The following is a 12,051-nucleotide window of genomic DNA, read 5'->3' on the forward strand; positions in this document are numbered from 1 at the left end:
ACAATCAATTTTTTGAGAAAAGTGGCTAAGATGCGGTCCACACTGATAACAAAAGTTTAACAAAATAATTATAACAAAATTTAGTGTGAGAAAAATACAATTTTAAGTCAATATCTTTCTTTGTTCTCATAATACTTGAGTCAAAACCTTTTTTTTATAAGTTTATTTTTTTGTTTTTGTAAAAATCAAATTTTTCTAAAAAGCTAAATTATTGGTAATCAACAATGCAGTTGAAAAAATAAGTCTGATTTAAATATCTTTTTTGTTCCGTCGAAAACTAATTTTTATAATTTTAAGCAGCATTTTTTAAAAGTTTTTATTTCTATTAAATAAATATAATATTAATAAATTAAAAAAAAAACAAAGTTTTGCATAAAATGAATTGATTTTAAAGTTAATACCTTAATTTATTTTTGAGATATTTAGTTTTTACTAATTTTGTGAAAATTTTTATTTTTTATAAAAAAAATAAAACTTTTAATTTGATTTTTCTTATATTTTAATAAATGCTAAAAACAATAATTTTTATAAGACAAAATATATCACTATCCTAAAAGTAGGATATTGTAATCGGTGACAATTTTGGTTAACCCTAAATATCTTACGAACCAAAAACGCTTAAGACTTGAATTAAACTTTATATAATATATTATAACGTGATACCAAACAAACATATTTTTTGAAAAAAATCAATTAACGGTTTTTTTTTATAAAAAATAAAAACCCAAAAAAAAATTAAGTTGGTAAAAATTGATTTTTGACTCAAATATCTTTTCAAAACTTCGAGATATTGGCTTGAAACGACTTTTATCTTTTAAAAAATATTGTTGTCAACATTCAGTAACATTTAAAAAAAATCGAATTGATAGTTTCCTTACAAGAAATAAAAACTTAAAAGAAAATATAATACGAGTTGGTAAAAATTTATTTTCGACTCAAATATCTTTTCAAAAATTTGAAGCTTCCAACTTATTTCAACTTATATGAAATATTGGTTTCAACATTCAGTAAAATTTTAAGAAAAATCTAATTGACAGTTATTTTTACAAAAAATAAAAACCTAAACAAACAAATTAATAAAAGTTGGTAAACATTGATTTTCGACTCCAACATCTTATCAAAACTTCGAGATTATGGCTTCGAATTAAATTTAACTTATAAGAAATATTGTTTTCAACATTCAAAAACATTTTGAGAAAAATCTATGTTAATTAATTGTTTTTTTTTTTTAAATATTGTTGGTAATTTTAAAATTCAATTCAACTAACAACTTTTTTAACCCAACACGAAAAATTACAATCTTTTAAGCAAGACAAATCGACAGACGGGATGGGAAGTTATCAGTGTGGGTCGCATCAGTCCTTTTTTTAGTTTTTTCTCGTCAAAGTGTTTAATATTGAATTCAACTAAAGTCGGTAGATGTATTGGTTTAACATTTATTTGTGGCCAACCAAATTTTTCCCTTTTTTTAAAAATAGCTTTAGTAAAAAAAACCCAATTTTTGGAAAGTTCTGTCTGCATATTTCGATATATATAACACCAAATTAAATATTTACTTCAAAAATTGCATTAAAGCTGAACTTTGGTGAAGAGCTTACTTAAAACTTCTTAAAAGGTCCCAAAATTTAGATAGGAACACAAAAATTAATTTTTATTTCTAAATTCCTAAACATCTACTTAAAAGTTATTTTGAAAAAAGTTGTAGTTTAGGTAAATAATTTAACTAGTGTTATTTTAAATGCAAAAGATCATTGATATTTGGAGAGAAACTGCTGCAAACATTAGGAGCTTAAGACATTTAGGCAAAAAATACAACACGATTTTATTTTTGGGTTGTGATTTTTTCGTTGTTTTTAGAAAAATAGTTTTTAGAAAAATGATCCAAAAATAACATGAATAAAATTAGTTCTTAAGTTACCCATATTAGTAAAAACATAACTTTGTGTCAAATGGGTGGTTGAAAGACTTGGACTTTTATTTTAAGAATTCTCAAAAATATTTGTATAATGCTAATAGTCTATTTTTATAGATCTCTTAATAACTTTTAAAATAATAATTTTGAAATATCGGAAAATATTAGTGATTTCAGGTTCTTATATGGAGGTCCAACTTTTAATGACTTTATCAACATTTTTGGCAGTATATCGACAACAACGACTAGCGACTTCGTTTTGAAAGAAGTACCAACCAATTATTGCTCAACAAACAGTCAGTTTTTGTAGATGGTTATCATTCTTAATACAGCAATTTTCTTTATTTATTTTCTTTAAAAGTAAGCTTCATCGCTAAACAATATTAGTGCATTACGGATTTGAAATAGAATTATGATTCTCAAACTAAATTTGCAAAATTTTCTAAACTCTCCGAAAGTGTTTCATGTTTGGTCAATAATTTTGAACACAACAACGATTTATCATTCTGAAACCCAAGGTTTGAGAAATTTTGAAAAGATCATTAAGTTTCTTTAAAGCAATTATCTTAATGGAGATCTTATTGGAAATCATTAAAAATCGCTATGTTCATGGTTTGTAGTAATGCAAAAATACAAGGAGCCTTTTCTTTACGATTATAAACTTTAACTTGTTATCTTCGAATCCTTGATGGTAATTTAACATCTACAGAAAATGTTTGGCATTTAAAGAAACTCAAACGACATCTTAAAAGACTACTTCACAAATGCTCTTAACTCTTAAGTGTAGGCGAGAAAAGCCATTCGCGTTGATTGGTGGTTCATTATTCTTTGTCTCAAAGTCTACCAGTCTTAACACTTTTACCTGACAAACAAAGTGTCATTGCAACAAATTATACTCCATCTTAATCACGTAATCGCATTTTCGCTTCTATGCTACTGCAACCCACTGCCACTATACGTACGTTGCATTATCCGTGTACCTTTGTTCTGGGGCTCCTGCGGCTACTGCTGCAATATATTTTTGCAGTTGTTACTCTTGCTTCAACAACAACATCAACTGCAGTCTTACTGATCTTGATTGTTATTCAGCAGTAGCAGAGTTAAACAGATTCCGCGCAGTGATCTTTTATAAGTTATCTGATTGTTTCGTATTTCTCACAGCTCAAGTAAAGTCAAGCGTCACTCTGTCTGGTAGTCTTATAATTTTTTGGACTTCAACTGCCGGCAACGACGACGTACCGGCTACGACGCCTACGTCCTCGCGCCACATCATGACACTGTATAAACTCAATGACTCTATGTGCTAATGAATAATTTTCCGCCTGGGTGGATTTTAGCTGACTTCAAATTTTTCCACTAGGATTTGATGATCTTTGGGTCAGATTTCATGCTTCGCTGGATGGGGACTTTATTTAGCGTGTGGGCAGGGCTTGAGCATTATTTGGCCATACAAAAACTAAGTATACGGGGATTAGACTTGATCGCATTGTGAGCTTTGTGGTGTGTCAAGGTGCTAATTGATTCATCTAACTTTAAGTTACTTAGTTGGATTCGATTGATCGTTAGTTAAGGAACTAGACTTGTAAAGAAAGCAGTAGGTGTATGAATGTGTCAGGAGATATTTTTGGCAATTTAAATATGTTTTCCGGGTGTTAAAATAATGACAGATGTCAAAAGTTCCATCTAATGACAGTTAAAGTGTTGTTTGAAAGATAAATGTGTCATTTTAATAGAATTTTAAGGAAAATAGGCTTTTATTTATATAATTTCTTAATTAACCTCGATTCTTTTTTCTGTTCTTCTTTCTTTACAGATAAAAATTAATAATGGCAAAATTACGAGTCTCATTATTTGTCATTAGTTTGATGTTCTGTATTATTGGAACCATAAATTCAGCAGTAACAACAGGTTATTTCTATGACAACCCGATCAGACCCTTTAACCCGACATCATTTTCTTCAGTGCGTTCCACAGGACAATATTCTAGCATTCCATATGGACAAAAGGTAGACACAAGTACACGTCAAACACGTTTGAAGTTACCGCCAATTCCCTCACTTCCCCCACTAACAACTTACATACCAAAACAAACCACAAAATACGAATCACAAGCATATGGAAGAGTTCAGAGTACAACATCACCAACGGTTTTCAATGGAAGACCCATTCAACAACAAACACAACAACGTTACCAACAACAACAGACAACACAATTTCAAAGACCACCTCAACAGCAACAACAGCAACAACAACAAAAAGTTCAAATTCAACAAACATATTCATACCCAAAACCACAAGCTCCTGTCAATACACAATTCTTCACCAATAACCAACAAACTTCTTACCCCACAATCACACAACAAAGAAACATAATTCCACTAACCACAATCAGAACACCAACACAATTTTATCAAACTACCACACAACCCACGTTTAACATTCAAAGACAAACCCCAAAGCCCCAAACACAACAACAACAACAACTAACCTCATCCGCAGTAGTTCCTCAACAACAAGTAGTCTCAACTTCTTCAGTAGTTACTATTCCAACAACTGCTTCGGTTATTAATACACAATCTAATCCTTCCTCACAGACTTCAACAGCTGGTTTGCTAGCTTCTCCCGAGATCTATGTCGTAGACGGGCGCCAACTGAAGCAATACAAGGTCTATGAACACATCGACAACGATATCGATCAAGAAGTCCACAATTTCCTTCCGGCTGACTTCTTCCTCAACACTTATCACTCAATGATTGGAGACACCCATCCTCTAGGTGAAGACGTCCAGGTTCAGAGCAGACCTCCGAGTTTTCAGCAGAGAAGTCAACAAATTCGTCAGCAAACACCCAACACCGTTGCTCTAGGTTCTGGGGGATTGGGCTTTGTTAAGTTACCGAATGGGAATGTTTACCTGGGTTCCGGTTCGTTAGGCTATATAAGTAGCTTGCAGCACTCACAGGATGTTCAAGATCTCAGAAGTCGTTCGAGCTTATCAGCACCAGACGCACTTCACTTTGGACACGGTCCATTGAGTGATAGCTTCTATTACAGAAATCAGAAGGATTAGTTTATTATGTTTGTTCGACGATGATGATGATGATTCGTTTTTGGTGTAAAAACAAGTCGCCCTTTGTATGATTTTATATTTTATTTGTTTTTTTTTCTTTATTTATCACTGAATCCTATAATTTGTAATAAATGTAAATAAATTTTATTAAAAAAATGTGGAATTTTACTTGGAGAAATCGGACAGCTTAAAACATTTGCATTTGCTAAACCGTTCTTACGAGAGTCTGTCAACTATCAATTGACAGTTGACAATTGACAGATCAATATACAAATTTTATATTTAAGAGGCGAATGAGGAAGATTTTTGAATTATTTTCACAACTATCAACAAGGGTGAAAGAAATCAAAAATTAGAAAGATTAGGATAGGCTAAAATCGTGTTTATTACATCAAAGCCTAAGGTGAGCCAAAAAAGTGACAAAACTCACTTCTTTAAAAAAAAAAAAAAAAACGGAGAAGCAAATGCATAATTTGAAAGCGTCAAAATAGGAAGTATAGACAAAATGTTAAGTCAGCAAAGATTTGAATGACTGACATGTAATGAACATCGTTTTCGTAACAAATTGCGACCAACTTTTGACATATTTGTATGTATGTTACTTAAAAATGTGCCATTACATTGGTTTTGTTCAATGCACATGTTATTTAGAAACGAACTATGAATTTTCAGACTATATTATCGGGTTTCTATCGATCTTTGAACAAATTCCGAACTATTTCTGACCAAAATCATTCGAATTACTTATGAAATTGACAGTTCTGAGCACTTTTACGTCAATTTCCTACTTAAGTGACTTTTGATCTGAACACTGTTAGGGTTATGTGACAATAGGGAAATATGATTACAGTACAGAAGACATTTAAGCTTTTAATTTAAAAAAATCAATTTTTATTCGTTTTTAAAATATTTAGCAAAGAAACGCAAAAAACAAATATAGTCTGTTGTTTTTTCTAAATTTTATTAAAGATATGTTATGTCCAAAACATTTTGCAAAATATAACCAAGAATGGCATAAAATAGTCAAATAGGAGATAAGTTGTGCTTTTTAAAAAACGGGGATTTTTGTTATTTTTTTTGTTTGTAAAAAATAATTATATCCGAGGATTGTTTAAACTCTTCAATTTTTGTCAAAAACCTTTAAACTATTAAAAACTGTAAAAGCATAAGAAACACCTTTTTCCATTAAAAACTGTAAAAATCATAACAAACATTTTTAACTTCCCATATGAAGTTATTGTAATGGGTCCGATTTGTCAAATTGATAATTTTGACATTTCCCGACGTTCCTAGAGTCGAAATAAAAGATTTTTAGAAAAATGATTTGCAGGAAGATGCAGAAAGGGTTCTTACGAAAATTGCGTGGGTGGTTTTTTTACCATAGCAGTTTGAAAAAAAGGTGAAAATTTTGGTTAACCCTAAATAACTTACGAACCAAAAACGCTAGAGACTTGAATTAAATTTTATATAATAAACTGTAACGTGATACCAAACAATAGTATATTTTTGGAAAAATTCCATTTAACGGTTTTTTATAAATCAAAAAAACTGAAAAAAAAAAAAAAAATTTGTCACCTCCAAAATTTTACGACTAAAATATGATTTCATCTCCGAAACAATGTTGTGCTACGAAGAATAATGTTTTTGACGTCTGATCAAATTTTAAGAAAAATCGAATTGACAGTTTTTTTTATAAAAAAGTAAAAATTGAATATCGATTTAAATATCTTTCAAAAACTTGAAATTTGGGCTTCAATCTTATTTTATCTTATAAGAAATACTGTTTTCAACTTTCTAAAAAATGTTGAGAAAAATCGAATTGACAGTTTTTTTACAAAAAATAAAAGCCTACAAAAAAATTAATAAAAGTTGGTAAAAATTGATTTTCGACTCAAATATCTTTTCAAAACTTGAAGGTATTGGCTTTAAACACATTTTATCTTATAGGAAATATTGTTTCAACATTCAGTAAAATTTTGAAAAAAATCGAATTGACAGTTTTTGTAAAAAAAATTAAAAACCTAAAAAAATTAACAAAAGTTGGTAAAATTTGATTTTCGACTCAAAAAGCTTTTCAAAAATTTAAAATATTGGCTTCAAACTTATTTTATTTCACAGACAATATTGTTTTCGATATTCATATTTTATATAAAAATCCAACAATCCGTTTTTTCATAAAAAAATAAAATCTACAAAAAATAGTACGCAAATTTGGTAAACATTGATACGAGTACATATAGACAAACTTTTAAGCAAGACAAACCGACAGAAGGGATTTGAATTTTTCAGTGTGGGTCGCATTCCAGCCTCTTTTTTTCCAAGTAATTTAACTCCATATGGAGCGTATGCTTGAAGTGTACTAAGTAACGAGTTCTAAATGTTACAAAATGTTTGAAAAATTTGATAAATTTTTATGAAAGCTTAGACTGTAAATATTAAGAACCAAAAAAAATACCGTTATAATGAATGAAATATTTGCATAATAATGTCACTTTGGTACAGTTTAAGATTAACTGATTTTCAAAGTTTTAAAATTTAAAAATCAAAAACTTGCTTATGTAAACCCAGACAAAACAAATTAATAGCCACCTACATGTTAAAATGTGTACATTGCTGAGAATAATACAGAAGTGGTTAGAATATGAGATATACATGTTTTGCAAAAGGTTGTAGCATTTGCTAAAAGACGTAACGTAATGTTAATTTAAACTAGCCGGAAACTGGTTACTAATTTGACAAAGGCGCTGTTTCTCAGTATAGAGACGTTATATTTAAATTTAATGTTTAAAAACCAAACGTTTTAAAGTTGAATATAGGAAATATCGCGACTATAGTAAAGTAATAATCCATACACACATTCTAAGAAATTGACTACTACTTGATTTTCAATAGACTTTATGTTTTAACAATAATTATAATGCTTACGTCGTCGGAAAAGAAATTGCTATATTTTGTTTAACTCATTAGCCGTGTTTTTATGGTATTCCATATATAGTGCAATGAGAAATTGCCAAAAAAAATATGCACAGTAGTACATTTTAAAGTTGATACTATTGAATATTTACCAGAATAATTAATCAAAAAATCCAAAAAAAATAGTGAAATTCAGACCAGGGGTGTTGCATGTTTGTGTACAAAAAATATAGTTTTGTTTTAATCAAATTAAAAAATGGAGTAGGTTGTGAACTATTCAATTCTTCATTGTTTAACACGAATCAAACTATCTCATTTGCACTTCATAAGAAACATCGAAACACCATTTGCATTTTAGAAAGTGCTGTCAAACTTAATCATATTTAAATCTTCTTGTGCGGTGGAAACACCAAAATGATTTATTTAATGTTAATTGAGATAAACCTTTAGTGGAAACATAGCAAAACTTAGTTCACTTTTCTTTTGTTTTCTCGTGCAAAATAAGCCCAGTTAGTCCATTTTCATTAACAAAACTAAATAATATCAACAGTACCAGATTGATTTGTTCCCCAATGGAAAACACATGATTCCAAATGCACAAGTACTCAACGAACAGAGCCATCGAGATAAAAATGCAATATCAATCGTACCAACATTTGAGAACGAAATCAGATAAGATCCATTCGAGACTCATATAAATGTTAATACCACATCCCATTTTAAGAAATTTGACTGTGTTTTTGGTCTAATTTATCTATTTTATATTGCGCCTATTAGATAAGTTAAATTATTCAACACCCATGTCCAATTTAGTGCATGTTCTTCAGTTAAGTCGAAAGAAACTAATAAAACAAATAAATATTATCACAAGCAAATTATAATTCTAAAAATTTAATGTGATGGGAAAAAACAACTAAAGTCAAGTTAAGTCCTTTAAATTTTATTCCCTGTTGTAAACCTTTATAACAAAAAAATTGATCACACATTTAGTTTGATTGTTTTTTTTTCTTAAATTTCTATTTTGTCCCAAGCCAAAGGCCAAATTGTGAATACGAAGAAGTTTTAAAAAAGTGAAAATTTAAATAATTTTATCGCTCAGTCTTTAAAATAAAAATATTATGGATGAAAATATATTATGGATTTCTAGTTAAAAAATAAATTGGGGTTAACCCAATAACTTGTTTAACCGTGGAATAATTTTATTTCAGCAAACATGACTTTAGAAATTATTTGCGAACAGCTTCAAAAGGCCAAAAGTGTAAATTTGTTAAATGAAAAATTCCAATAAAAACAGGTAAAAGAATGAATATATCTACTTTCTGTTATGGTTGGTACCCATTTTGTACATTTTAACTTGTTAATTTTTAAATATTTGAAATATTGTAATGTAAACAAAGGGTAACCAATTTATGGAATTGGAAAATATTTGTCAGACTAGCCAGTACAGTAGACATCTCTGTTATAACGGCTGATTTCTTAAGAGCTATTGAAAATTAAACTTAAATTATTAAATCTTCAAACGTCATCCAGATCATACTCCAGTGATTCTATCACTAAGTGAATCGGAAGTACTAGAAAAAAGTAATCCAAAGCTTGTATAAATAAGAAAACAAACTGGAATAATTTTAGAGAAAGGCTTTTAAGTTTTATAAATTTAAGATCTCCCATGGATACAATCGAGCAAATTGACCATGAAGTGGAACAATTTATTGCTGATGTGCAAAAGGCCGCTGAAGAAAGTACTCCAACATTTTCTAATAGAAGACAAAATGAAATAAAATATCCTTTAGAGGTAAGAGAGTTGATAATAGAGAAAAGAAGAGCTCGATGAAAATGGCAAAATACTAGATTTCCAGATGATAAAACAACGTTTAACAGTATAAGCAACAATCTTAAAAAACAAATTTACAAATTCAAATTGATTCACTCAGTACATTCCTAAGGAATTTAACGACTGATGCTTCAACCGATTTTTCGCTATGGAAAGCAGCCAAGCACCTGAAATGACCGCAGTTACAAAACTCGCCCTTGAAATCTCAAGATGGGAAATGGATCGGTAACCCGAAAGAAAAAGCTAACCTTTTCGCTGAACATCTTGCGAATGTTTTTAAGCCAAACTCATCAAACGCCGCTGAAAATAACTTACAGTTTGTTGATAAGATAGATAAAAGTGAAATACCAATTGTAAGACTTAAAGAAATAAAAAGAATGTGTTTACATCAACTATCAAATAAAAAATCACCAGGTTACGATCTAATTACTGTTCAGGTTATGAAAGAAATGCCATTGAAAGCCTGCATAAAACTCCAATATAGAATAAATGCATGCCTTAAGCACCGGTATGTCCAGCACCATTGGAGAATTGCTGAAGTAATTGTCATACCAAAGCAAGGTAAACCACCGACAGAAGTGACGGCTTACAGACCAATATCGCTTATACCAATTATGGCGAAAGTTTTTGAAAAACTGCTTCTGAAGAAACTTAGCAAAATCATAGAAGAAAGAAGAACCATCACTTTGGCTTTAGAAATAAACATTCCACAATAGACCAAGTTCATATAGAATATCGGATGTAATAGAAAAAGCAATAGAAGAAAAACAAGTATGTTCAGCTATTTTCTTAGATGTTGCTCAAGCTTTTGACAAGATTTGGCATTAGGCACCAGGTATTACTTTGAAATATTAAAATCGTAAATCTCAGACCGATTGTTTAGAGTAAGGTACGATCAAGAATACTCGGAATTGAAGAAAATAGAAGCCGGTGTACCACAAGGAAGTGTCCTAGGTCCTACCCTGTATTTACTATACACAAGGGATATTCCAGTTGGTAATCACACCATAACGCAAACTAAAAGACTGCGATATCTACTACGGAGACTGCTACCGAGAACAAAGACAGCGTCTATTTGGGTGTGGATTTGTTGTTGGAACTAGGAGGAGAAAGATGAAGACACCAAAGACATATTCTTCGAGCTCTTGGACAAGATATATGAGCAGTGCCCTGGCTATGACATTAAAATTGTCTTAGGAGATTTTAATGCCAAGCTAGGAAGAGAAGACATCTTTGGTGGCATAATCGGGAGATACAGCCTGCACGACACTACCTCCGACAACAGATTCAGGCTAGTCGATTTCGCTGCGGGGCGAGACGTTCTGGTAGCTAGTACGCAGTTCACGCATCTTAATATCCACAAGGGGCATGGAAATCTCCTGATCAATCAACCGTCAACCAGATTGACCACATTGCGATCGACGCACGACACTTCTCCAGTATCCAGGATATCCGAACATTCCGAGAGGCCAACATTGACTCGGACCACTACCTCGTTGTAGCCAAGGTACGGCTATAGATATCCCGATCCAAGCCAAAACAAGGAAGTACTGTGAAAAGACTCGACGTTAGACGGCTACAATCGCAAGAGACTGCCATGTCCTTTTCCGATCGAGTCTCTAATAACCTCCTAAGGAGTCCTATGCTTCCTGCATTAAGCATTGAAAACCAGTGGCAACATTGCCTTGCAGCCATCAGAGTGCTAGGTTTCGCACGGCCACCACAGCGAAACCCCTGGTTTGACGACGAATGCCGGCAAGCTCACGCAGCGAAACAAGAGGCATACAAAACGGCACTGCACAAAAGGACTAGAGCTGCTCGCGAGCTCTACGAGCAGAAGAGGAGAGAGGAACACCGGCTTCTTAGACGGAAAAAAAGAGAGCATGAGAAGCGCGCGATCGAGGAGATAGAGGGATGTCACAACAGGAATGAGGTTCGTAAATTTTACCAAAAGGTAAAAAAAACCTCCCAAGGGTACCAGCCAGGAACCGAAACCTGTAAAGACGATCAAGGGAACATCGTAGTAGAACCACAGTCGATGCTGAGAATATGGAAAGATCACTTCTCCAAATTATACACTCAACCTCGGCGACGCAGATCAACAATTCCGCCCACCCGACCTTGACGAAGTGAAGATAGCTATATCTAAACTTAAGTCAAACAAAGCTGCTGGAGCTGACGGCATCACCGCCGAACTATTCAAAGCAGCAGGCGATGACTTGGTAGGGAGCATGCACCAACTCATCTGCAAAATTTGGTCGGAAGAAAGCATGCCCGATGAGTGGAATCTCAGCATAGTGTGCCCGATACATAAGAAAGGAGACCCT

General features: G+C 31.9%; 1 protein-coding gene across 1 annotated transcript in view; it reads left to right on the top strand.

Annotated features, from left to right (window-relative positions):
- The window catches only part of LOC129952244 (uncharacterized), a 29,090-nt gene extending 23,954 nt beyond the window's left edge, over positions 1-5,136 (top strand). The window contains exons 2-3 of the mRNA XM_056064741.1: positions 3,726-3,918; positions 4,507-5,136. Coding sequence (XP_055920716.1) covers positions 3,739-3,918; positions 4,507-4,980 — 654 coding nt within the window. The 5' untranslated portion in view covers positions 3,726-3,738 and the 3' untranslated portion in view covers positions 4,981-5,136. The remainder of the gene's footprint in view (positions 1-3,725; positions 3,919-4,506) is intronic.
- Positions 5,137-12,051: the final 6,915 nt, after the last annotated feature.

Source organism: Eupeodes corollae, chromosome 3 (assembly GCF_945859685.1).
Source record: "Eupeodes corollae chromosome 3, idEupCoro1.1, whole genome shotgun sequence".
NCBI classification, from domain to species: Eukaryota; Metazoa; Arthropoda; class Insecta; order Diptera; family Syrphidae; genus Eupeodes; species Eupeodes corollae.